Genomic DNA, 27,844 nt, shown 5'->3' with positions numbered 1-27,844 from the left:
GAGAGTCCAAAATTTTCTGCTGGTCTGTGGAAGTTAATCAACATGATGGTGTGTGAAGGTTATAGACCTGATGATCTTAGTCAAATTTGCTTTTACTTGGGGTGATTTCTGCCTTAGCGGTCCCTGAAATAATAACCAGTGCCCAAGTGTAAAAAAGTTGAAAAATCACTGATAGAGTTACAAGTATAGAAAAGGATGAATCTCAAAATAAGACAGAAGAAAATGCAAGTTGCAGCTATACCTTCAGAATAAATTACATGTAAAATTTAAAGCCAAGAAAAATAATACTATATATTGTTTAGGAATATATGCATATGTAGTAGAAGTGTAAAGACACATACAGAAAGATGAACACCAAACTTACAGCTAACATGACACTTGAAAAGCTAAATGTTTTCCGCCTTTGGATCAGGAACAAGGCAAGGATATCTGTCCTCACTTCAACTCAGCATTGTCCTAGAGGTCCTAGTCAGTGCAACAAGGCAAGAAAAGGGGGAGGGGAGAAGCATACAAATTGCTTTATTCATATACAGCATGCATGAATGTATGCATGGAAAATCTTAAGGAATCTCTCCCACCCCCCAAAACTACAAGAACTTTTAAGTGTTAGCAAAGTCACAGAAATCAAAGTCAACATACAACAATTGTATTTTCATATCCAAGATATAAACAAAATTGGAACTTGACTTTTTAAAAATAGCACTTACAATAGAACTTTTTAAATTAATACATAAATAAATTTAACAAAATAGGTATGAGACATAAACACTAAAAACTACAAAACATTAATGAGAGAAATTAAAATTTTAAATATAGAAAGATTACCTACCGGCCCCAGTCACTGAACCGCCGCCGAGGACTCAGCAACCTCCCCCTTGAGCCCCCCTCGCTTCCCGACGCTCCGTCCCCCCTGCCCGCCTTCTCCCGCCGCAGCCTTCCGCAGGCCGTTTCCACTGAGGAAAAGGAATCGTATCGTATGTCCGCTATCCAGAACCTCCACTCTTTCGACCCCTTTGCTGATGCAAGTAAGGGTGATGATCTGCTTCCTGCTGGCACTGAGGATTATATCCATATAAGAATTCAACAGAGAAACGGCAGGAAGACCCTTACTACTGTCCAAGGGATCGCTGATGATTACGATAAAAAGAAACTAATGAAGGCGTTTAAGAAGAAATTTGCCTGCAATGGTACTGTAATTGAGCATCCAGAATATGGAGAAGTAATTCAGCTACAGGGTGACCAGCGCAAGAACATATGCCAGTTCCTGGTAGAGATTGGACTGGCTAAGGACGACCAGCTGAAGGTTCATGGGTTTTAAGTGCTTTTGGCTCACTGAAGCTTAAGTGAGGATTTCCTTGCATGAGTAGCATTTCCCTTCTGTCCCTTGTCACAAGTTTAAAAACCTCACAGCTTATGAGATGTAACCATTTGGGGTCTGCTTTTAACTTGGACTAGTGTAACTCCTTCATGCAATAAACTGAAAAGAACCATGCTGTCTAGTCTTGAAGTCCCTCATTTAAACAGAGGTCAAGCAGTAGGCGCCTGGCAGTGTCCCGCCTGAAACAAAGCAGTAATGTGATGTTTCAGCCAAGCCCCAAGGTTCCAGACAGCTATGTCTGGCTCCTCTCCAGAGTCCCCTGCCCTCAGAGAATGTCACCACCAGGACACCCTGCAGTGAAGCTGAGAGGCCAGGGGTTAGGCAGCAGCGGCTTCTGTGCCACTAGAGGGAGCCTTTGGTAGTCAAAAGATCGCCAACAGGACTGGGTGGATGAACTTGAAAAGCTACCTTTCCTCGAGTGAGGTGATGAGGATATCTGGCTTGCCACTAAGGTCTTTTGGACCAGACATATCCTGGCTAATTGATGTCCAAACACCAGAATTTTAGGCCAACCTTATATCAGAGTTAAACTTTTGACAAGGGAACAAATTTCAAGCCGATGTGTCAGTCACTTAGCTAGGTGTAGAGCTTGCAACTTACTAGGAACAGCTGCCCAAGGCCATGTGAAATAACAAACTGATTTTTGGGTTTTCCCCCCTTCAGTTTTAATGTTATGTAATGTATTTAAACCCTTATTTAAATAAACTTGTTTTCAGAAACATCTGAAAAAAAAAAAAAAAAAGAAAGATTACCTACCAAATTCATAGATTAGAAGAACCATTACTGTTAATATGCCAGTTTTCGCCTGACCAGGTGGTGGCGCAGTGGACAGAGTGTGGCCTGGGACGCAGAGGACTCAGGTTCGGAACCCCAACATTGCTGGCTTGAGCGCGGGGTAGCTGGCTTGAGCATGGGATGGCATCATAGATGTGACCCCACAATCACTGGTTTGAGCCCAAGGTCACTGGCTTGAGCAAGGGGTCACTGGCTCAGCTGAAATCCCCACCCCAACCCCATCAAGGCACATATGAGAAAGCAATCAATGAATAACTAAGGTGCTGCAAGAAAGAATTGATACTTCTCATCTCTCTCTCTTCCTATCTGGCCCTCTTGCTGTCTCTGTCTCTCTCGCGCTAAAAAGAAAAAAAAGATGCCAGTTTCCCCCAAATTAACCTGTATAGATTGAGTGCAATCCAAATAAAAACTCCAGCAGGTTATTTGTTGTTGTTGTGTGTATATAAACTGACAAGTGATTCTAAAATTTATATGGAACTGTAAAATGACTTTTTGAAAAAGAACAATGTTGAAGGTCTTATACTACCTGAGTTCAAGATTTACCATAAAGCTATAGCAATCAAGATAATGTGTTATTGGCATAAGGGTAGCAATATAGGTCAATAAAATAAGACATAGAGCTTAAAAGTAAACCCACACAAACTATTTTTTCACCAAGTTTCCAAAGCAATTTCATGGAGGAAAGATAAAAGATAATATTTTTTTTTCTTTTTTCTTTTTCTTTTTTTTTTGAGTAAGAGTGAGAGAGAGGCAGGAAGGGAGGGGGAAAGAACATGATAAGCACCAACTCATAGTTGCTTTTACTTTAGTTGTACACTGAGCTTCTCATATGTGCCTTGACTGGGGCCATGCCAGTGTCCCCTTGCTCAAGCTGGAAACCTTGGGCTTTTCATGACAGGACCTTTGGGGCTCAAGCTGGTGAAGTTTGGGTTCGCGTGTTCAATCCTCCACTCTAGCCAGCGAGCTCTGTGCTGACGAACCCGTTCTCAGAGCCAGCAACCTTGGGGTTTTGAACCTTGGGGTTTTCAGCATTCCAGGTTGATGCTTTATCCACCACGCCACCTCCAGTCAGGCAAGAATAATCTTTTCAATCAATGATGGTAGAACAATTAGAAATGCACATTGGAAAAAAGTGAACCTGAACCCTTACCTCACACCATACACAAAATTGAACTAAAAATGGTTTTTACATTTAGGTCTCTAAATGTAAAGCTAAAACTATAGAACTTCTGGAAGAAAATAAAGGAGAAAATCTTCATGACTTTGGGTTAGGCAAAGCTTTCTTAAACAGTATATAAATCATTTAAAAACACAAATGAATAAAACACACTGTTAAGAAATGAAAAGACAAGCTTCTGACTGTGAGAAAAGACTGCAGAAGATTTATCTGGTAGCAGACTTAATTCCAGGTTACAAAATGAACTCTTACAATTTAGTAATAAGCAAATTAGTTTAAATGGGCAAAAGATTTGCACTCTTCCCAGAGAAGATATGTGAATGGCCAATAAACATGAAAAGGTTCTCAGCATCATTTATCTTTGGGAAAATGCAAATTAAAACTACACTGAGATGACACTACACACCTATAGGATACCTCAAATTAAATAGGCTTATAATAAACAAGTGTTGGTTAAGATGTGTAGGGCAAATGGAGCTCTTACACATCGCTAATGGGAATGTAAAACGGCACAGATGCTTTGGAAAACAGTTTAGAAGTTTCTTATAAAGTTAAACATATACGACATATGATCATAGGAACACCCCTAGGTATTTAACCAAGTCTTCAGACTTGTATTTAAAGGGCAGTTTTAAATCATCATAGCCCCAAACTGGAAAACAACCCAGTATCCATCAGCAGACAACTGGATGAACAGATTGTGGTACATTCATACAATGGAATATTAGTCATCTCTCACCATATCGCAGTTCACTTTTCGCAGTCTCACGGTATCATGGATTTTAAAACTGTATTTATCTAATTTTGTATTGTGAATATTTCGCTATATCACAGGGTTTTGCGGTATATATAGATATTTTTATATATTTAATCATTTTTGCAGTAAAATAATCATAGGAAGTGTTTATAAGAGTGTGGGAAAGGTTTATAAGAGTGTAGGGAGGGTTTATAAAGCCTTAAAATACATATAAATAATAAAATAAATATAAGGTCGCTACTTCACGCATTTTTGCCTATCACGGGGGGTTCTGGAACCTAATCCCCGCAATAGACGAGGAACGACTGTACTCACTAATAAAAAGCTATAAATGACTAATACAAACAACAGAGGTGGATCTCTCAAAAACATTACAAGGAATGAAAAAAGACAGGCACAAAAAGGTTTATACCATACTATGTGGCTCCAATGATAAGAAATAATGAAAAAAAAAAATCTAATCTTTCTAAAATGTAAGCAGAGTCATTTGCCTGAGGCCAGCAGTGGGGATGGGACACAAAGGAAATTCCAGGAGAGAGAAATGTTTTATGTTGTAACTGTAGGGTAGTGACATGAGTACATAAATGCATCAAAACTCATTGAAATGTACACTTAAAATGGTTGCATTTTATTATATACAAAGCAGGTTTCGCCTTGGAAAATCAGATGGTATGCCATTTATAGATGTAGGAAACACAGAAGCAGCAAATTTGGAGCAGAGAAGTTATTTGGGAAATGTTGAACATGAGGTGTTCTTTGTGTGGACACATTTTCAGTTCTCTTGGGTAAATACTTGGGAGTGGAATTGCTGGGTCATAAGAACTCTTGTTTTTCATTTTCTGAAAAATGCCAAACTGTTTTCCAAAGCAGCTGCACCCTTTTACATTCCCATGGCAAGGTATGAGGTTCCAATTCTCCACATCTTCACCAACACTTGTTACTCTCCATCCTTTTGATTACAGCCATCCTAGTGGGTTTTGGTGGCGTTTTTATAACAAAAAGCAGCCGTTAAAACAACACTGTGGGCAAGCATATTCTCTAATCAGCCACAGGACCCAATCACCCACAGGCAGTAGACTCCGGGTTAAGACTGATAACACTGCCCTATCCTGCTGCCTGTGATTAGGGGCAGTGGTTCTCACCGCCCTGGGAACCAGCTAGAAATGCAAAATCTCGGACTCTACCCCAGACCTACTGAGTCAGAGACTCTGTGGTGAGGCCCACGTCCCTGTGATTCCAGTGATCCTACCCTCCATGTCAGCTTTGATCGCCTCATTAGGGCCAATTAATATGCACCAACCCATCATCCTCTGCAAATGATGATAGTGAGCAAGGAAAGAACTTTTTGAAGGATTCAGTCGTGCAACTCGAATGTCCAGTAATGAGTGACACTGTTGATGTAAAATGTTCACAGTAAGTAAGTTTGGACTCAGGAAACCCTGCAGGAAGGTAAAAAGGAATTTCACAAGTACCATCTGAGGCAGTACACAGATCATTGCCCTCATACTTGTTGTTTTAAATATCCTTATCCATTCAAAATTTCCAAGAGCATAGTTCTCCTTTAGCTCCTAGGAAGGAGGATGGCACAGAAGCTTCACAGATCAATCATTTAAAACAGAAAAGATGGCCTCGCTGATGCCAAGTGAAAAAGACCAGAGATCTTCCCATTATTGTCTAAAAAAATGAGGAAATTTTTCTTCAGAGACCTACTCTGTTTCTTTCTTATACTGCCATTTAAAAATCTTCTCTATCCACCTTTCTTACGAGTTTACATACTCAGTTAGTAGGGTAGGGGAAGGCTCTTTATCTACAGTTTTGTTACTTTCTTCAGATACAGGCTAGATTCGCTGCTTCTCTGCATTTCACCTGGGAGCCAACAGCACTGGAAGTGAAGCCAAACTTAAATCACGTTGGGTGGCTTTTAGCAACTTGGCCCCGGTGGCCAGCAGAGGCAGGGCGCGGCCCTGGGCCCGGGGATGCAGAGGAGCCGTGCGCTACACAGTGACAAGCTCACCGCAGCGCAGAACTGCGGGGGCTGTTCCGCTAGCTCCTTCAGTCCCACCCCCACTGACTGGACTAGTTTTTACAGCATTTCTCTCGTCTGAGACATCACCGTGTCCCTGAGTGAATTCAGGACCTTCTCGTAAGTGTCCAGAATGTCCTGAGCAGTGGGTCTCTCTGCAGGAGTCCGGCTCTTACAGGCCTTATGAATATCGAACAAATGGAATCGGACCATATCACTCCCTTCCACGTGCCCCAAAAGGAAACTGGAGACGTCTGGAATCTTCCAGATGTCGACCTTCTCGTCATAGGAAGGCATGAGATCGTCGTGAAAAGGCCGGTCCTGCCCGTAGGGCCACAGCTGCTCTGGGGCCACGAAGTCCCCGTGAAGCTCCCTGTGGCCACACTTCACCAACGTGCCCGCGCTGCGGTGCACCGGGGGCAAGGCGTCCAGGTCGTTCACCACGACGCTGAAGTTACTGGTCAGCAGGTACTGGGACAGCGTCTTGGGCAGGTCGCTGGAGTCGCACATGACCAGGGTGCCCAGGGGGCTGTGGTGCAGGTAGTTGATGATGCCCACGTAATCCATGGCCAGTCGCAGCCGCTGCTGCCAGGTGTTCACAGTTTGGTACTTGGAAAGGTTTAAGGTTTCCTCCAGGTTGCTCAAGGACCCTAAGGGGTGATACTCAGTGAGAATGGTGTTGTCCTCTTCACAGAAGCCCAGCAGCATGACAACGTGTTTACTCTGCAGAGATTTCAGCATCTGCAGTCCGTGGAGGAAGTCGTCTTTCATCTCCAGACGGGTGAGCCGCGAGAGGGCGACTTTGCGTTCCTTCCACTCCGACAGGAAGACCTGAAACAGCCAGAGAACATCACCTGGGTTCGGGAGCCAGGGAGCAACTCCACTTAGGAGCAAACACAGATACCCGCGAGGCCAGCGCCACATCAGCAGGTTAAGGCTAGGGCGGGAGGAGGCAGGAGGGACTGACGCTGGTCAGGTGCTGGGCCATCTGAGAGGGTGCCCGAAGGGACTGCTCTGAAGGGTGACCAGGGCTTGCAGGGTGGGTGTGGAGCATGGGAATCGCATTCCCAGCAGAGGGGACTGTGCATATGAGGCACCGTGTGGCAAACCGACTGCCAGTTCCAAAATATTGCAGCACAGAGTGGGAGGGGGAGAGGCGGAGAGAAGACTGGAAAATCCTAGGAAGGAAGTCGAGCCCAGCCAGCCCATCACAAGTAACAAGGTTACTCACTGATTCTAAAAGGCAGCGTAGTAAACCACCAATAGGAACAGTCCTATGCAAGGTAAACATTTTGACATGGTCTGTGGGTTTGTGTGACTTCGGCTGTCAAAGCAGGGGCTGAATGCCACAGAAACTAGACTTGCCCGCTCTGGTACACAGCTTCCAGAAACCTTGCAGGGCTGCCTTGGATTCTCAATTGTTATTAACTAGGAAAGGCTTGCAGGAAGCACTGTAATTAAGAACCTCTGATCTTCTGCTAAGTCTCCAAAGGACAGGCAGAAGAGCACAGAAGAGAAAACAGGCTCAGAGGTCAGCTCACTGCCCCAGGCTACTTCTGTGTGTTTGGTGGCGGGCACTAGCTGCGTCTCTCCGGACTGCTGCTTCTCAACTGTTAGAGTAAGAAAGCAATCTGGGGCAGTACTTATCAAGAGCTTTTAACGTCTAAGTCTATAATCTATCTACACAGCTCTAGGAATACAAATCTGGCATCATTTAGAAACATAAACTGGAACCTGTCCATCAATCAGAGAATGAGGATAGTTCAGTTATGGTAGGAGCACACTCCAAAGAACAGTATGTGGTCAGCAAAATGCATAGGTTGATAGTTTTCATAGATAAAGTATGCTACAAATGACAAAGGACACAAAATTACATAGAAATGGAAGGAAATAAGCAATGTTTCAGTTCTCATTTATAAGGTACACTCTAGATGATTTTTTTTCCTTAATACCTTGTTATTTTCCATCTTTTCAGAATGAATAAACATTACTTTTATATTCAAGAACACTTTAAAAAAGAACTCAGAAATATTATATTCAATGGAGGTGGGGGGGTTTCTTTCAGCTCTTGAGAAGGGCGATTCAATAGGAAAACCTACGTGATGGGCTGGCTTCTCTTCCCCCTCTACCTCTATAATTTTGTACAGACCTGTTATATGATCTTATGTGACCTATTTTTAAAGACTTGTTGGATATATAAATTATATCCCATATATTCTTCTTAACAACAGTGCTACAATGAATAGCCTTATATTTACATTTCTGCAAGTATTTTCATAGGCTAGGCAAGCCAGGTGGATTCCTGAATGAGGAATGTGTACTGCCATTGATACCCTCCAAAGACGGTGCCACTGCTCACTTTCACCGATCATGTATGAGAACCTTATTTTGTATAGCCATAATCACACTAGATGTAATCCATTTTTGTACTCAGTGACAACCAGATGGATAAAAATAATTTTACCGTTCCAATTGCCCTGATTACTGAGACTGACCGCTTTTCATCTTTATGGGCATTTCTGATGTCTTCTGTAGAAAGATGTTCATTGTCCTTTATCCAACTTCCTATAAGGTTGTTTGCTTTGTGCTTATTAATTTCCAGGAGCTCTTTATATATTATCTAGGTGGTCCTTTATTATAAATGTAAAGTACAAGTTTTAGAAAAATAATTCACAGTTTATATGGTCTTTTGTAATACAAAGAACTCTACTGTTATGCAGTCAAATCTGTCTCCATTTACCAAGTACAACTGACCTTGAACAAGGAAGAGATGAGAATCACCAATCAGGTATATGCAGTCGGAAATCTACATATAATTTAGGCCAACCTTCCACATACACAGATTCCCAACTGCCAACTGATCCTAGAACATGCGGCCAATTGAACAGCATGAATTAATTGAAAAACAAAACAAAACAAAACCCCACATTTAAGTAGACCCATGCAGTTCAAACCTGCACTGTTCAACAGTCAACTGTATCCGTGTCAATTAAAAAAATAAAATAACCTGACCAGGTGGTGGCGCAGTGCACAGAACGTCAGACTGGGACACAGAAGACCCAGGTTCGAAACCTTGAGGTTGCCATCTTGAGTGCAGGCTCATCTAGCTTGAGCAAGGCTCACCAGCTTGAGCTCGAAATTGCTGATTTGACTGTGAGATCATAGACATGACCCAATGGTCGCTGGCTTGAGCCCAAGGTCTCTGGTCACTCACTCTGCTGTAGCCCCTGAGTTAAGGCACATATAAGAAAGCAATCAATGAACAACTAAGGTCCCGCAATGAAGAATTGATGCTTCTCATCTCTCTTCTTGTCTGTTCTTCTCGGTCCCTCTGTCTTTCTGTCTGTCGCAGAAAAAAAATATCCCAACCTTTTTGTAATTTACATTCTAGTGCAGGAGGCAGACAATAAAGAAAACAAACAGGAAATGTGTAAAGTGTATCGGAAGGTAAAATGTGCTTTGGGAAAAAAAGACGGAAGTTTACAATTTGATATAGTGTCAGGGAAGCTCTTGCTGTGGTGATGGCTGAGCAAGGAGGGAGAGGAAGGAGCCATAGGATCTCTGGGGACCCACATACCAGGCAGAAAAAACAGCCAGCAAAGGCTGTGGGGAGGGAGCGTGCCCAGGGCTGCCAGTGAGCAAGGCCAGGGCGGCTGGAACGAGCGATGGAGCGGACAGGCCGTGAGAGGCTTTTCAGTTGTTGAAAGGACTCTGGCTTTACCCACAGTGAGACAGAGAGCCCCTGGAGGGTTTGAGCACAGGAGAGACGCCCTCTGACTAGTAATTTAATAGCAGCATTCTTGCTGCTGCGTTAAGATGGGCTGCAGGGCATGGGAGGAGGGCAAGTGTGAAAGCCGAGGCCACTTTGGAGGAGCTGGCCATGCCCAGGAACAAGGGGATGGCGGCTTGGATGGGGAGGAAAGGGTACGGGTAGAAGTCTGAGGGGTCCAACCCCAGGTCTCTCTGAGTGTACAGACACTGCAGTTTGCTAGTGGAATGGATGTGGGGGAGAGAAAGAGAAGTCAAGGACACCGCCCGGGCTGGAGGCCTGAGCAGATGAACTGATGGAGTGGTCGTTAACTGTGATGGGAAGAATGAAAGAGGAGCAGGCTGAGGGGGACCGTCTGCGATGTTCTCAGAATGAAGGAGGAGCAGGCTGAGGGGACCGTCTGGGATGTTCTCAGAATGAAGGAGGAGCAGGCTGAGGGGGACCCTCTGCGATGTTCTCAGAATGAAGGAGGAGCAGGCTGAGGGGGACCGTCTGGGATGTTCTCAGAGTGAAGGAGGAGCAGGCTGAGGGGGACCGTCTGCGATGTTCTCAGAGTGAAGGAGGAGCAGGCTGAGGGGGACCGTCTGGGATGTTCTCAGAATGAAGGAGGAGCAGGCTGAGGGGGACCGTCTGGGATGTTCTCAGAGTGAAGGAGGAGCAGGCTGAGGGGGACCGTCTGCGATGTTCTCAGAGTGAAGGAGGAGCAGGCTGAGGGGGACCGTCTGGGATGTTCTCAGAGTGAAGGAGGAGCAGGCTGAGGGGACCGTCTGGGATGTTCTCAGAGTGAAGGAGGAGCAGGCTGAGGGGGACCGTCTGCGATGTTCTCAGAATGAAGGAGGAGCAGGCTGAGGGGGACCGTCTGGGATGTTCTCAGAGTGAAGGAGGAGCAGGCTGAGGGGGACCGTCTGGGATGTTCTCAGAGTGAAGGAGGAGCAGGCTGAGGGGGACCGTCTGCAATGTTCTCAGAATGAAGGAGGAGCAGGCTGAGGGGACCGTCTGGGATGTTCTCAGAATGAAGGAGGAGCAGGCTGAGGGGGACCGTCTGGGATGTTCTCAGTTTGAGACACCTCTCAGACATGCAAGTGGGGATGTGGGCTTGGCACTGGATAAAAAAGTTTAGAGGGTTCAGGAGAGAGGTCTCAGCTGCAGACAAAGGCCCATCATTGGATGAGGCCACCCAGGGAGCAAGCACCCAAGGAGAAAAAAAAGTCTAAGGTTAGGATAGATGAGGAGGTGGGCCCTGCAAAGGAGACGGAGAAATGGACACTGTTATTTCATACTGTACTTCGAAATATATAATTTGTGTAGCAACTGACCTCCGCTCAAGGCAGAGGACCTATGTCCCCAGCAATTACAACACAATAAAACAATACGCAGTCTGGGGAAAGAAGGTGGTGGTAATGCTTGTATATTGATGAAACCATCATAGTTAAGCCAATGTTTGGAGGATTCAACACATGGACCTTTGACTTCCAGGCCCTACAATGCATTCCATGAAAAATAAATTAATTTAAAAATAAAAATAAAGACTAAAAAGAGAAAATAAAGAAAGAAGTATTCTTTAAGTCAGGCTCTGGGCTAGAAGTAGAAGACACTCCCTCTGAGCCCTCAGGGAACTTTTACAGAAGAGGCAACAGAGCAGAAGAGGAATGAGACCGATAAGATGATAAGACGCTCAGGAGGGGTGGGGCTGAGATGGGGTGTCAGGGAGTGCCTTACAGCAGTGGTCCCCAATCCCCGGGGCACAGACCGGTACCGGTCCATGGGCCATTTATTCTTTCTCTGAGAGAAAGAATAAATAACTTACATTATTTCCATTTTATTTATATTTAAGTCTGAACGATGTTTTATTTTTAAAAAATGACCAGATTCCCTCTGTTACATCCATCTAAGACTCACTCTTGACGCTTGTCTCGTAATTTTGACAATTATATTTTAAAATGCCACAGTTTTTACGCCAGCCGCATAATTTTATTTTGTGCATTTATCCGCCCCACTCTAAAGGCTGGTCCGTGGCCCAAAAAAGGTTGGGGACCACTGCCTTACAGGAGATCCAGGCTGAGGCCCGGATGACAAGGAGCTGGCCATGTCAGAGGTGAAGGAAGAGTATTTCAGGCAGAGAAAGGCAACTGCAGAGGCCCCGAGTTGAGAAAGGGCTGTTCGATCAAGGAAGAAAAGAGTAGGGTGAGTGCAGGGTAGGGCGTGAGGATGTCTGGGATGAGTTTAGGAGGAAGCAGAGCCCAGAGCAGGGAGTGTGGCAGATCATGGTAGGAGGTTTGGATATTTTCCCCTGAGGGTAATGGGAAGCCACAGGAGGGATTTTAAGGCAGAGAGTGGCGTGTTCTGAATTGTGTTTAGAAAATGACTCTGGCCCTGGCCGGTTGGCTCAGTGATAGAGCGTTGGCCTGGCGTGCGGAAGTCCCGGGTTCGATTCCTGGCCAGGGCACACAGGAGAGGCGCCCATCTGCTTCTCCACCCCTCCCCGTCTCCTTCCTCTGTCTCTCTCTTCCCCTCCCGCAGCCGAAGTGCCATTGGAGCAAAAAGATGGCCCGGGCGCTGGGGATGGCTCCTTGGCCTCTGCCCCAGGCGCTAGAGTGGCTCTGGTCGCCACAGAGCGACGCCCCAGATGGGCAGAGCATCGCCCCCTGGTGGGCGTGCCGGGTGGATCCCGGTCAGGCGCATGCGGGAGTCTGACTGCCTCCCCATTTCCAGCTTCAGAAAAATACAAAAAAAAAAAAAAAAAAAGAAAAAGAAAATGACTCTGCCTGGTGTGTGGTGAAGTGCAAAAGTGGAGCCGGGTGCCTTCTCCAAGGCCAGAGCTACTGCGGCTGAACTAAAATGGGTCTGGAGACAGAGGCTATCGAACAAGTCTGGACATGTTTTCAAAATACAACTGATGGAACTTGCTCCTGGCTTAGTTAAGGGCAAGTAGGTGAGAGGACTCAAGATGACTCCCAGGTTTTCGCTCGAGTAACTAGGTGAGAAGTGATGACAGTTACTGCAATTGTACGGCTGGGGGAAGAACAGGTTTCAGAGCTGGAAATTATCAAGCATTTCAAGCTGGTTGTACTTAGATGCTCAAGAGACCTCCATCCAAGTAGAGGTGTGGAATAGATTTATAAATCTGTGGCTCAAGGGAGAGGTACAGGCTAGAGATATATTTGGGAGTCGCCAGCACGTAAAATGTACTTAAAGCAATGGAACTGGACTAAATCACTTCACAGTGTATCTAAAGAAGACAAAGGAAGAGGATCCAGGCAGGAACCGAGAGGAATAAGGATTCTCAGCCTCAGCACTACCGGCATTTGGGGCCCGGTATTACCTGTCGAGGGGGAGGGCAGGGCCATGCACTGTAGGACATCCAGCAGCATCCCTGGCCTCCATACCCGGTATTACCTCTTGAGGGGGAGGGCTGGGCCATGCACTGCAGGACATCCAGCAGCATCTCTGGCCTCCATACCTGGTATTACCTGTCGAGGGGGAGGGCGGGGCCATGCACTGCAGGACATCCAGCAGCATCCCTGGCCTCCATACCCGGTATTACCTCTCGAGGGGGAGGGCTGGGCCATGCACTGCAGGACATCCAGCAGCATCCCTGGCCTCCATACCCAGTATTACCTGTCGAGGGGGAGGGCGGGGCCATGCACTGCAGGACATCCAGCAGCATCCCTGGCCTCCATACCCGGTATTACCTGTCGAGGGGGAGGGCGGGGCCATGCACTGCAGGACATCCAGCAGCATCCCTGGCCTCCATCCCCTGGATGCCAGTAGCAACCCCTTGGCTCCCACTGTGACAACCTCTAATGTGTCTCTACTCATTGCTCAAAGTCCCCGTGGAGCAGAATGGCCTCTGATTGAAAAATGCTGATTTGGAGGAAGATGGGAAACAGAGCAGGAAAGGAGAGTAATCAGGAGTGTCTAGTGCGGTAGTTCGAAGAGTCAGGGCTGCAAAGAGAGAGGGGTCAACTGGATTAAGGGCTGCGAGAAGGAATAAGAGGAAGACAGAGAAACGTCCAGTCTGAAATTTACTGGTATCTGAATAAGAGCAGTGGTGGAGTTTGGAAGCCATAGGGGAGAAAAGGGAAGAATGAACGGGGCTCTATCTAGGTGGCTCAATGGATAGAGCGTGGTCCCTGTGGGCAGAGGTCGCAGGTTCTATCCCTGGTCAGGGCATGTAGGTGAGGCAGCCAATGAGTGCACAACTAGATGGAACTAAGTGGAACAATGAGTTGATGCTTCTCTCCAGCTGTCTTTCCCTTCTCGCCTCTCCCTCTTTCTCTCAAATCAATGGACAAGTTAAAAAAGAAAAAAAAGAATAGCCTGACAGGGCGGTGGCACAGTGGATAGAGCACTGGACTGGGACAAAGAGGACCCAAGTTTGAAACCCCGAGGTCATCGACGAGCACGGGCTCATCCAGCTTGAGAGTGAGGGATCATAGATATGACCCATGGTCACTGGCTTGAGCACAAAGTTGCTGGCTTGAGCCAGGGGTCACTCACTCTGCTGTAGCCCCCTGGTCAAGGCACATATGAGAAAGCAATCAATGAACTAAGGTGCCACAAAGAAGAATTGATACTTCTCATCTCTCTCCCTTCCTGTCTGTCTGTCCCTATCTGTCCCTCTCTCTGTCTCACTACCTCTCTGGCTGTCACAAAAAAAAAAAAAAGAAGAAGAAATGGGAAAAGAGGAAGGAGAGACAGAGCTGTGGCAGTTTCCTGCCCTGTTTCCCATCTTCCTCCAAATCAGCACTTTTCAATCAGAGGCCATTCTGCTCCATGGAGACTTTTAGCAACGAGTAGAGACTTTTAGCAATGAGAGGGAGAAGGAATCAATAGATGTTCTTTTTTAAAAAGTGTGTGTTTGCCAGTAGGACCGATCCGAGTGGGAAGGACTGATGATACAAGAGAGGGAAACGCTCAGATGAGGGGAGTCGTGAGGAGTCAGAGACCACATCTGAGCTGGAAGATTCAAGGTCTAGTGGTGTGAAGATGAGGAAATGCCCTTTGGTTGGTTTCTATTTTATAATAACTTATGTAAGAAGATCATCAGCTGAGGCCCTGGCCAGTTGGCTCAGGAGTAGAGCGTTATCCCGGCGTGTAGAAGTCCCGGGTTCGATTCCCGGCCAGGGCACACAGAAGCCCATCTGCTTCTCCACCCCTCCCCCTCTCCTTCCTCTCTATCTCTCTTTTTCCCTCCTGCAGCCAAGGCTCCATTGGAGCAAAGTTGGCCCGGGCACTGAAGACAGCTCCATGGCCTCCGCCTTAGGTGCTAGAATGGCTCAGGTTGCAATGGAGCAATGCCCCAGATGGGCAGAGTATCACCCCCTGGTGAGCATGCCTGGTGGATCGTGGTAGGGCGCATGCAGGAGTCTGCCTCCTCACTTCTCACATCAGAAAAATACAAAAAAAAAGATCACCTGCTGAGACAGAGGTCGGGGCTGCTGGGGAAATACCTGTCTCAGAGATTGGGATGGGACACTTACTAAGGGAGTAGTAGAGCAGGCCCGCTAGGCTGCAGTCATGCATTCAACCACATGCTGTGCTCAAGTGCAGATGCGCAGTGGGGTCAACTGGTGTTGGGGCTCTCCAGCCAGGCATGATGGAGAATGATGCAAAGGAGTGTGGCAGGTGTTCGTGCGGGAGTGATGAGGGTAGCGGCCACGGAACCTCTGCTGTTGGGTAAATCGGGGAGTGCGGACAGGAGAGCGTCACAAAGTGAAAATCGCATGGGGTCAGTGAGGCCAGGATGCAGGCAGGGTGGTCAGAGGGATGGCAAGAACTCAGGCTGCAGAAACTCCCACGAGAAACCCACGCCTCCCAGCTTGGGGTGTTGGTGACGAGAGTGCCCATGTACGAAGGAAGGAAGCTCAGGGCTGCAGGAGTTGTTCAGATAAGGGCCTTGTGGAGGATAATGTGAGTCTACCTCGGCCAGAACCGGCACAGGTGCGAGGTTTCAGCAGGGGGCCAGACAGGCAAGGCTCCGGACCCCAACACGCTAACATCCAGTGCTCAAGATACTTTTGCCCTGAGAGCAAGTTTTGACCAAACATGCAAAAATAAAAAAAATAAAAAAAATAAAAAATCAATGTTATTAGCGTTTTTAGCCACACTTAATGAACAAAACTACATTCCTCAGAGTTAGGACCCACATTATTAAATCCCATATTTGGATGGGCCTGGTTTGTAGAAGTTCCCTAAAATCAAGTCTGTTCTCATACAACAATAATTTGCCACCATCAAAACTACTCAAAAACATATCCTTCAAGGTAAAAAGCAATGCCAATAAATAAGTAAATAAATAAAAAGATTCAAGTGTTCCAAGTGATTCCGATAACAGAGAAACTAGTGGTAACCTTTGACCTCTGAGGGGACAAATGAACTGCTAAGTTCTCTTCTCTGCCTATCTCCCTTCATGGTGATTTCTTCACATCCTAATGCTTTCAATACCATTCCAAATTTATATTCTCCACCTCAAGACCTTGGCCCAAATGCTGGACTTATACAATACATCCAACCACCTGCCCGTGTGACATCTCCAAGTGGACATCTAAACAGCCTCAGCACGTCCACCTTACGTACACACAAAACCTGTTCCTTCCCATCTTCTCCGTATGGAGCAATGATGATCCTATTCTTCCTGTCACCCTCTTTCCCCTTAGAGCCCACATCCAATCTACTGGGGAGTCCTGTTGCCTCTACCTTTAAAATATCGGACTCAATCCAGTGATTTCTCGTTACATCCACTGCTAACACCCTTGTCAAGCTGTGACCATCTCTCACCTGCAAAGCCTACCCCATTCTCTACCCTTGCCGTGCCTCAACCTACTCTGCACACAGACGGTCACGTCACTCCTGCACTGAAATCGCTCCACGGGCTCTCCAGGTCCTGCCAGGCCCAGCAGGCCCCGGTCACCACAGGTCCTTCTTTGACTTTGTGCACTCTCTCTCCTTCTCATCCTGCCCTCGGGCACACTGGCTCCTTCACTTTGGGGCCTCTGCTGGTGCCATCTTTCCTACTGGAACATCTTGTCCCCAAATACGTACACAGCTCGCTCTCAGATGGTTCTGGCCACCTAAAGTAACAAGCTTGTCACCTGCCCTGATTCATCTTCACAGTGCATGTCATGAACATATTTCATTCCATATTGTTTATTTTCTTTTTCTTTTTTTCTTTTTTACTGAGAGAGAGAGAGACAGAGAGAGAGAGAGAGAGAGAGAGAGAAGAGAGAGACAGGAAGGGAGAGAGACGAGAAGCATCAACTCGTAGTTGCGGCACTTTAGTTGTTCTTTGATTGCTTCTCATATGTGCCTTGCGGGGGGGAAGGGGGGGCTCCAACTGAGCCAGTGACTCCTTGCTCTAGCCAGAGACCCTGGACTCAAGCTACCAACCCTGGGCTTCGAGCCAGCGACCTTTGGGCTCAAGCCAGTGACCACGGAGTCATGTGGATGATCCCATGCTCAGGTTGGTGACTCTGTGCTGGTAAGCCTGTGTTCAAGCCAGATGAGCCTGCGCTCAAGCCAGCAATCTTGGGGTTTCGAACCTGGGTCCTCAACATCCCAGCTCAACACTCTAATCACTGTACCATAACTGGTCAGGCTCTTATTTTCTTGACTGTCTGACTCCCCAACTAAAAAGCAAGCTTCAAGGGTCTTTGTTTCATTCTTTGTTGCACCCTTAACACCCAGAACAATGAATGAATGAATCTTTAAAAGAACCAGTTACCTTGTTTAATGATTTTACTTTATATAAAGTCTTGTGCCTTCTCTTTCTCTAAATGACTTCCTAACAAAAGAAAGACAAGCACTTTATCAAGCCACAGGCCCATGGATGTATTTTCTGCTCCCTCCTCTTCTTCTTTTTTTTTTTTTGAAGCTGGAAACAGGGAGAGACAGTCAGACAGACTCCCGCATGCGCCCAACCGGGATCCACCCGGCACGCCCACCATGGGGCGACGCTCTGCCCACCAGGGGGCGATGCTCTGCCCATCCTGGGCGTCGCCATGTTGCGACCAGAGTCATTCTAGCGCCTGAGGCAGAGGCCACAGAGCCATCCCCAGTGCCCGGGCCATCTTTGCTCCAATGGAGCCTTGGCTGCTGGAGGGGAAGAGAGAGACAGAGAGGAAAGCGCGTTGGAGGGGTGGAGAAGCAAATGGGCGCCTCCCCTGTGTGCCCTGGCCAGGAATTGAACCCGGGTCCTCCGCACGCTAGGCCGATGCTCTACCGCTGAGCCAACCGGCCAGGGCTCCCTCCTCTTCTTATATCAATCATTCAATAAGTCCTCACAAAGGCATGTCTTTGTTCAACAATACTGAACTGGCTTCTAGAGTCACTCTGTTTTATCAGTAAGCCTCAGTTACCATAGAAATGATGAGCACCAAACCAGAATACAGCACATACTCCTAGCTGATAAGACAGGGCTCTTAAAGCCTCTATGTGTGAACTGAATTCACCTCTGGCTTATTAAAATTAAAAACTTGCCTGACCAGGCAGTAGCGCAGTGAATAGGGATGGACTGGGAAGTGTAGGACCCAGGTTCGAAACCCTGAGGTCGCCAGCTCATCTGGTTTGAGCAAGGCTCACCAGCTTGAGCCCAAGGTCACTGCCTCGAGCAAGGGGTCACTTGGTCTGCTGTAAACCCCCAGTCAAGGCACATATGAGAAAGCAATCAATAAACAACTAAGGAGACTAAGGAGCCGCAACAAAGAATTGATGCTTCTCATCTCTCTCCTTTCCTGTATGTCTGTCCCTCTCTCTGTTGCTCTCTGTCTCTGTCACAAAATAAAATAAAATAACTGAAAAACAATCAATACAGCATCACGGAGTTTTGAATAGTAAGAATGAAAGAAATTGCCCATAATCCTCCTTCATTGTAGCACAATTTCTATCATTTTTATAGTTGATATTTTTCTATATGTAATTTTTCAGTTGAAAACAGTATATTCAACAATTTTTGTATTTTGCTTTTTTCCACTTCTTATTGTAAATTGCTTTCATGTTGCTGCCCAGGTTCCTAACAACTTAATGGTTACAGAATATTCTATCAAGCAGCTGGACTGTAATTTAACGAACCTTCCCCTTATGGTTATTATTTCTAGTTTTCTATTACTATAAAAAACAAAAGTAGGCCCTGGCCGGTTGGCTCAGTGGTAGAGCGTCGGCCTGGCGTGCAGGGGTCCCGGGTTCGATTCCCAGCCAGGGCACACAGGAGAAGCGCCCATCTGCTTCTCCACCCCTCCCCTTCTCCTTCCTCTCTGTCTCTCTCTTCCCCTCCTGCAGCCGAGGCTCCATTGGAGCAAAGATGGCCCGGGCGCTGGGGATGACTCCTTGGCCTCTGCCCCAGGCGCTAGAGTGACTCTGGTCGCAACAGAGCGACGCCCCGGAAGGGCAGAGCATCGCCCCCTGGTGGGCAGAGTGTCACCCCTGGTGGGCGTGCCGGGTGGATCCCGGTCGGGCGCATGCAGGAGTCTGTCTGACTGTCTCTTCCCGTTTCCAGCTTCAGAAAAATACAAAAAAAAGAAAAACAAAAAAAAAAACAAAAGTAAAGCCTGACCAGGCGGTGGCGCAGTGGATAGAGCGTCGGACTAGGATGCAGAGGACCCAGGTTCGAGACCCCGAGGTCGCCAACTTGAACACGGGCTCATCTGGTTTGAGCAAAAGCCCACCAGCTTGACCCCAAGGTCGCTGGCTCCAGCAAGGGGTTACTCGGTCTGCTGAAGGCCCGTGGTCAAGGTACATATGAGAAAGCAATCAATGAACAACTAGGGTGTTGCAACACGCAATGAGAAACTAATGATTGATGCTTCTCATCTCTCCGTTCCTGTCTGTCTGTCCCTGTCTATCCCTGTCTGTAAAAAAAAACACACAAAAAAACAGAAGTAAAGTACTCCTTTAACCATTTCGCTTCTTTTCCTTCCACTGTACTATTTTATTAAAGTCCCAGATGTGAGATTACTGGGCTCAAGGGTAGGAACATTCCGATGGCTTTTAACGCATCGCGCCACGCTGCTTTCCCAAAGGCCACCCCGTTACTCCGCGATGTTACTCCACGACGTAACCCAGGTGGATCAGGAACTCACTCTCTTCACGGCTCCTCCCCCGACACGCTTCAGCTGCCTCACTTCTGTCCTCAGCTCTGCACAGGACAGCCACGGTGAGCAGTTTTTCATCTGCCTCATACGGAAGTAACCATAGGGGCAGCGGCTGGGGTCCTCGGCGGGACGTCGAGGGGAAACGAAACACCGGTCGAGGCAGAGGTAGAGCAGCACGTTCATGAGGGCCATGCCCAGCACCAGCCCCACCACCGGGGGCACTGCTCTGCGCGGGGGGCTTTTCCTGCCATCCGGGGGCTTCCTTTCCATGTCGCTAACCTCAGCGATCTCCTAAAACAGAAAATGAATCATTGTTTTTTATTTCCATTAAGGCGTTCTGATGACGGGAACACACCCTCTGTTTCAGGTACTCAAGGATCTACACTTTAGTGTCGCGGTGAGGATGAAAGCGGATGGAGTGCTAGGCTCACACTGAATGCTCCAGGTCAGCTGCTCTCATCCTCAGTTTTTATTACAAGCCACAGTCTGGGTCCACGTATGTTAGCGTCACTTAGAAGGGAGGCATCAGTGACTTTGTCTTCGACTCTCCTACAGCGTTTGCACTGAGCATTCAGTGAGGAGTTAGAAAAGGACAGCAAACTGTGGATGTACCCCGTGGGGCTGGGACAGGAGACGGACAGGGAGCCACAGAGGGGCGGGCGCGGGCTGGCACGCTCGTGAACCCAGCCAGGGAGCGGGTGCTCCCCGGAAGGTACTCAGAGCTCCCTGATGGCTTTTAGAGTAGCAAAGGCCACACTGTTCAGGAGATGTGAACGTGCCCTGCGTGGACGAGACTGGGGCCGGGAGCCTGCTCCGAGGCCCGGGCAATAACCGGGAGAGTGGCTAATGGTCTGCGAGCCAGAAGAACGGTGGTGAGAACGGAGAGGGTGCCGCTGAGCTGGGCCTCACACGAAGGCACACCCTACGGCGTGCTCGTTAGCCAAACGAGTGGGCTCTGGCTCTAGCACCAGGGCCAGTGCGAGGGCTGTGGCGAAGGCAGGCATCACAGCTTTAGTTGTTAGGTGGCAGAAGGGTTGGGAGGGAGCAGGGCTGGGGAAGGACCCTGGACAGCAGGTGCTCGACACTCAGGGTGCTTGAGACAGAGGCTGTTCATGAACCAGAATGGAACTGTGTCACTACTTTGACAAGGGATGTGGCCAAACCAGTGTGTGGCAGCGGGATATCAGCCCTGGGATGCATGGGGGACATCAGTGACAGCCCCGCCCCTGTACTTCCCGGGTCTGAGCCGCCTGTGACATGAAGCGTTACCTTCTTGGTACATCTCCCGTCTGGGGTTCAGGTCTCCATCCAGACACCGGGGTCAGTCAGGGTTCTGGTTGGTCCCGGGCACTGGCGTGACGCGACTCTGCCACAAAGGACCACAAAAGTTTGTTAAACAGAAATTGCAACTCTGCCCACAGACAAGTGGCAACAGCACAAATGGCACATCAGCCTCAGGACCCTGCTGGTGTCTGGGTGTCGTCTCTGAACCCTTGACTCCAGGTTGGCGCGGCAGCTGCAGGGAAGTCAGTCCTCCTGCAGCCCGGCCGCCGTCACTGAAGGCCTGTCAGCTGGTCTGGAGAAGATGCCGCATATCTGTCTACGTGAGCCGCGCAGGCTCCCCGGACACCAGACCCCGGGGTCTGCTCTGCAAGTCAGATGGGATCTTCACCTCTCCACTAACAGCCCTGCTTTGCCTTTGAGCCCATCAACATAAAGCTTCATTTCAACTTTGCCTAAATGCCACCTGTCCCCCGAATTCTGTAACAATCCTCTCTTTTTCTCTGAGACGCCAGGTTCCAATACTGTGCAGGCTCACTCAGTGCACTGGGTCAATAAACCTGACAGCTTTGTTCCGTGGCCTAGGTCCCCTCTCTTCCCACTGTGTCACTTCCGCCCCCCCCTCCCTCAGCTGATGAGCTTATTTCCTATATTCCTGATAAAAAAATCCCACAAAAAAAACAGAAGAAATCGCGCACTGCCACAAGCCCCCAGCACCCCAACAGCAGACTCCTGCTCCCCGGACCTGTGACTATGAAAGAAGTGGACTGGCTCCCAGCTGGGCCTGAGCACAGACCCGCCCTCCCGCCTGCTCCCAGCACTGCCCTGCGCGTCTCCCCTCATCTCCTGAATCACAACCAGTTTGCCCTCACTTCCCCCATCACTTCAAACACCTGCTCTGGATCCTACTTCTAGAACCTCCAGCTATTTATTTATTTATAGACAGAGAGAACAGAAAGAGGGACAGATAGGGACAAACAGGCAGGAAGTGACAGAGATCAGAAGCATCAATTCTTTGTTGCGGCACCTTAGTTGTTCATTGATTGCTTTCTTTCTCATATGTGCCTTGACTAGGGGGCTCCAGCAGAGCAAGTGACCCCTTGCTCAAGCCAGCAACCTTGGGCTCAAGCTAGCGACCATGAGTGAGATGGGGTCACATCTATGATCCCACGCTCAAGCAAGTGACCCCATACTCAAGCCGGATGAGCCCGCACTCAAGCCAGAGACCTCGGGGTTTTGAACCTGGGTCTTCTGCGTCCTGGTCCGAGGCTCTATTCACTGTGCCACCGCCTGGTCAGGCTCTCCTCCAGTTATTGCCTTGCTTCTCTCTTCCCTTTTTGCCAACTCCTTGAAAAACTAGCCATACTTACTTTCTCCAGTTCTCTCCTCCATTTCTCTTGACCTCACTGCTTCTCCACCCACACTGACCCTATCAAGGTGACCTCCGCATTGATAATGAACACAACGGTCAACTCGCAGTTCTGGTTTTGACCTCTCAGGAGCAGCTGGAATGACTGATCACTCCTCCCCCTTCGAATGCTTTTTTTACTTCGTTTCCAGGAAACTTCCCTCCGCTGGCTCCTCCAGCCTCTGACTGTAAATGCTGGACTCAGACTTGACCTCTCCACTCCCTCCCTAGATGAGCCATCCAGACTCATGACTCTCCATCTCCACCTGCTGATGGCTCCCCAATGTCCAGCCTCCTCAGACTCCTACCCTGCTTCCTTGACATCTCTACTGAGATATCTGAAGAACAACACAAAAATACTTCTCAACAAAAAATACAATAACTCAATTTTAAAACAGGCAAAAATCTGAATAGACATTTCTCCAAAGAAGATGTGCAGATGGCCAATGGGCACATGAAAAGATGCTCAACCTCATTAGTTATCCGGGAAATGCAATCCCACCACATATCCACTAGGATGGCTGTAATAAAAGAGTCAGACAGTAACAAGTGTTGACAAGGACGTGGAGAAAGAAGAACCTTCATGCATGGCTAGTGAGAATGCAAAACAGTGCAGCCAGTGCAGAAAACAGTCCAGCAGTTCCTTACAAGGTTAAACAAAAAGTTACCATATCACCCAGTAAATCCACTCACTGCTCAGCATATGCCCAAGACAACGTACACTCATAAACAGCTGTAGATGAATGTTCAAGGCAGTGTTATTCATAATAGCCGAAGAGTAGAATAACCCAAATGTCCATACACAAAAGGCCACATATCATTTGATTCCATTTCTATGAAATGCCCCAAACAGGTGAATCCATAGAGACAGAACGCAGCGTAGAGGCTCCCAGGGGCTGGATGACACGGGGAATGGGGAGTGGCTGCTAATGGGTGCGACAGTTCCTTTTGGATTGAAAATGTTCAAGAATTTGTAGTAATGTGCGGTACTGAACACACAACACAGTGCACAGATGATGTGTTGTAGAACTGTGGTCCTGAATCCTATATAATTTTGTTAACCAGTGTCATACCAATAAATTCAATAAAAATGAAAACAAAAAAGAATTTGTAGTAATGGTTGTGACTGTACTAAAAATTACTAATTATACACTTTAAAACAGCAAATTTTATAGAGAGTGTCCAAACTTTAAGAGATAAAAACACGTCCCAAACTCAGCACCTGTTCTTTCCCTCTCAAGTCACTGTTTTCAGTGTTCGCCATCTCAGCAAAGGACAACTCTCTTCTTCTAGTTTCCCAGGCCAGGGAAGCTGCAGGTCAAGGGTCAGCAGGGTGACATTACTCCTCTGTAAGCAAGACATTTTAGAAATGGACACTTCCACAATTCCATGTGCTTTTCCTAACTCCTTAAAGGAAAGGCTGCTTTAATCCCTGTTGTCATTCAGAGGTGCCAGTAACCCTGGCTCTGCTGAGCTGCTCCAGTGCCACTCAACAACCTCCTTTTCTTGAAATGATGCCATCCACTCACCACACCGCCCTGGACTTTCCAGCTATGCCCACAACGTTCTGGTTCTGATGGCGGCTTGCTTCCCTCTCTCAGAAAGATTTCAGGCCCCCACCTTCCTCCAGTGTGATTCTGTCATCTTCAGGGACTTCAACTGAGGGTATAATGACTGACCACTCAGGCCTCACAGTCTCTTGAGTCCTGTTCCTTACTAATCCTGATGCTTAGAAGGTGCTCTTACAGAAATGGATAAATCAAGAGAGGAGTGGGGAGAGGTGGAGGTGGGCACCGGGGGACAAATAGTGGTGATAAAAGGAGACTTGACCTGGGGTGGTGAACACACCATACAGTGTACAGATGATGTGTTATGCAACTGTGCACCTGAACCTATATCATTTTTTAACCAGTGTCACTCTGATATATTCAATTTTTAAAAACCTCAAAAAAAAAAAAAAAAAAAAAGAAATGGATAAAATAATTGCCATCTCTCTTCTACAACATTTAAAGTTGACCACAGCCAGGGCCAGATGGCTTGGTTGGTTGGAGCATCGTCCCAAAGCACAGAGGGTGCTGGTTCAATCCCCAGTCAGGGCACACACAGGGACAGCTCAATGTTCCTGTCTCTGTCTCCGTCTCTTGCTCCCTTCCTTTAGCTAAAATGAGTAAATAAAAATATTTTTTAAAAACAGTTGATCAAGTATGTCTCACTCAGACATTAGGTCAGGGACCAGCAAACTTTTCCTGTAAGGTTCAGATAGTATATATCAATATTTAGGTTTAGGGGTCAGAAGTTGAAATTGAGATAACCACATCACTGTGACGTGGGGGACACTGAACACCAGTGCAAAGAGATGAAAAACCACACATTGTCTGTCACAGCTACTCAACTCTGTCACCAGAATGCAAGAGCAGCCCCAATACTACATAAATGTGCATGGCTTTATTATAATAAGTTTATTTATGGACACTGAAATTTGAGTTTCATAGTTTTTCATGTGTTACAAAAGATTATTCTTTTGATCCTCCCCCCCCCCCAATATTTAAAAAGGTTAAAAAAAAAAGGCATTCCTTGCTCACAAGCCATACAGAAACCAGAAGTGGGCAGTGGTTGGCCATGCCCTGCTGTAGGAGATGCTATTCCTCTGGGTCTGTTGCAGGCTCCGTTTCCATTCTGTGTATAACCTCTATATAATCTCAGCCACAAACACGGCTTCCATGGCCATGTAAACACGGATTTCAAAGTCTCTGCTGTGGCCCAGATCTTTCTCTTACACTTCACTCTGCTGGCTCTTCAAGGTCTGGGATGTGTCTCTCCTATTCTCAGCACGACCTTTCTCCAGGGTCCCTTTCTCTGTGACAGGCACACAACACACCTGCTCCCTCAAGTCACAAAACAGGTGACCAACCAATGACCATGTACAATCAATTCTATTAGCCAAATGTCTCTCAACTCTGCTCACGCCTCCCCTTCCTTGGGACCCCACCCTGGTCTAAGCCACCGCATCTCTTACCTAGGCTTCTGCAACAGTTGCCTACATGATCTCCCACTTTTTCTTTTCCAATCCATTCTCCACACACAAAACAGGATCTTTTCTTCTTTCCTGAAATGTTTCAAGCACAGAAAAAAATACCTAAAAAATATCATGAACATATACATTCAGCTTTGTCAGGTAACAGTGCATCACATTTTTCAAGGTCATTTTTAAAGACAAAATACTACATATATACATATATATGTAGTTGAAGCGCCTGTGGGCCCCTCGCAATCCTATACTGCTCCCTCCCAGGATGTAATCACCAGCCAGAAGCTGGTGTATGTCAGTAGTTCTCACACTGTGGTCTCTGAACCTGCAGCGGTAGCACTACCTGGGAACTTGTGAGAAATGCAAGTTGGGTTTTTTTTTTACAGGGAGAGAGATCAGAAGTATCAACTTGTATTTGCAGCACTTTAGTTGTTTATTGACAGCTGCGCCAGTGACCCCTTGCTCAAGCCAGCAAACCTGGGCTCAAGACAGCGACCACGGGATCATGCTGATGATACCATACTCCAAGCCGGTGACTCAAGCTGGATGAGCCCATGCTCAAGCTGGCGACTTCAGGGTTTCAAACCTGGGACCTCAGCGTCCCAGGTCGATGCTCTATCCACTGTGCCACATTTGGTCAGGTGAGAAATGCAAATTCTTGAGTCCTCACTCCAGACCTACTGAATAAGAAACTCCAAGGTAGGGCCCAGAAATCTGTACTTTAACAAGATCTCCGGGTGACTCAGATGCACACTCAGGTGAGAATCACTGGTGCATTCAGTTCCGATACATGTGCTTTAGGTTTTCACCACATGAACCCATTTCTTTTTCTTTTTTTTTTTTTTTTTTTTGTATTTTTCTGAAGCTGGAAACGGGGAGAGACAGTCAGACAGACTCCCGCATGCGCCCGACTGGGATAAGGCCCTGTGGCTGAAGTAACTTTCTTACCCAGGAATAAGCAAAAAGCCACCGAAAGTTACTGGTTGTGAGGCCAGCTGAGTAGGAGAAATTGAGGCACTGTTTAGACACAAAGGAATCCTGACACTGATAGGAAAAAAAAAATAGAAACCACTGCTCTCTACACTCATGGCTAAAAAAAACCAAACAAACAAACAAAAAAAACGGAACAAAATTAGTTTTTTACCAATTTACAAAATATTTTATATAACCAGAGAATAAACAGATCAGTGTCACTCAATACAACTTAGACTAGACTCCCATTAAAATAATTGTTTAAAAATATTCCAGATGCTACTACATTCGCCTGAAGGTTCTATATAAAAGAAAGGATAGGGAAGACAGGCCTACTAAGCAAAATAGCTAAATTCTGCTTTTTAAAAAATAGCAGCATACGTTTTACACCTAACAGAGAGCTTGCACCGAGAAGCGGCTAGCGTGCTAAGATACTCTGCACCAGCGATCGCGTGCAGAATCGACGCCGGGGAGAAGGAGCTGGAGTCTGTTACTCAATGTCCGGCTCGCGCGCCCGCCGGGCAGGACGCGGAGGGGGCCAGGCGGTGGACGCGGCTGCTCCGCGCCAGCGTGGCCTCCGGCTGGACTCCGGGCGAGCCGCCCAAGAGGCGCGGCGGGGCTGCTTGGGCTTGGAGGACACGGGCTGGGCCAGGAACAGGCCCCGTATGAGGCCGAGCCACCCTCCGCGCCCGCCCGCAGCACCCTGGCTCTCACCCGCCGCGTGCCCAGCCGCTTCCCTCCGTGCTGCCCCCCAACCCTGACCCGGACCCTTCCCGCCGCACCTACCTGCGCTCTGCGGCCGGGAACGCGGCCTCCCGCGACTGCGCGGCCGGAAACGAGCTCCTGCTGGGCGAGCGCGAAGCTGCCCCCTGGTGTCCGCCGCCTGAGGGACAGCTGGAGGCCCCACGCTGCCGCACAAAGCTCAAGTTTCAGTGCATGCCAGATTCAGGCCCAGGTGCACCAACCGGTCAGGCTCCTATTCTGACTTCTTCTCTATGAGAGCGTAGGAGGACGGTATGTGTTGACCTATCACTGTTTCAGTCCAGACGCCCTGCCTGATGCTGGTAACATCTAGTTCTAGACCTTTCAAAAAGCTCCCGGTCAGTGCAAAACGGTGGATTTCAAAGGGTGGTCCTCAAACCAAAAGCTGATGCTTCACATCTCCAGG

At 47.6% G+C, this 27,844-nt stretch overlaps 1 protein-coding gene and 1 pseudogene across 4 annotated transcripts; one reads left to right on the top strand and one right to left on the bottom strand.

The window, feature by feature from the left end:
- Window positions 1-503: 503 nt before the first annotated feature.
- On the bottom strand, window positions 504-27,498 carry POMK (protein O-mannose kinase). 4 transcript variants are annotated; one of them, XM_066380442.1, is made up of 6 exons: window positions 27,463-27,498; window positions 25,693-25,812; window positions 21,257-21,353; window positions 19,976-20,278; window positions 2,131-6,961; window positions 504-825 (listed from the first exon to the last, which is right to left on the bottom strand). In XM_066380442.1, exons 4-5 carry the CDS (start codon window positions 20,255-20,257, stop codon window positions 6,191-6,193), a joined length of 1,053 nt encoding a protein of 350 aa, XP_066236539.1. In that variant the 5' UTR covers window positions 20,258-20,278; window positions 21,257-21,353; window positions 25,693-25,812; window positions 27,463-27,498; the 3' UTR covers window positions 504-825; window positions 2,131-6,190. The 4 variants fall into 4 exon arrangements, with proteins under 4 accessions (XP_066236539.1, XP_066236540.1, XP_066236541.1 ...); XM_066380443.1 differs by having other exon boundaries at window positions 2,135-6,961; XM_066380444.1 differs by having other exon boundaries at window positions 25,693-25,782; window positions 27,463-27,496.
- On the top strand, window positions 829-1,767 carry LOC136402736 (eukaryotic translation initiation factor 1 pseudogene; annotated as a pseudogene).
- Window positions 27,499-27,844: the final 346 nt, after the last annotated feature.

This window comes from Saccopteryx leptura, chromosome 4 (genome assembly GCF_036850995.1).
Source record: "Saccopteryx leptura isolate mSacLep1 chromosome 4, mSacLep1_pri_phased_curated, whole genome shotgun sequence".
Lineage (NCBI taxonomy): Eukaryota > Metazoa > Chordata > Mammalia > Chiroptera > Emballonuridae > Saccopteryx > Saccopteryx leptura.
The sequence above is the reverse complement of the archived record's forward strand: the minus strand, read 5'-3'. Positions and strand labels throughout refer to the sequence as shown.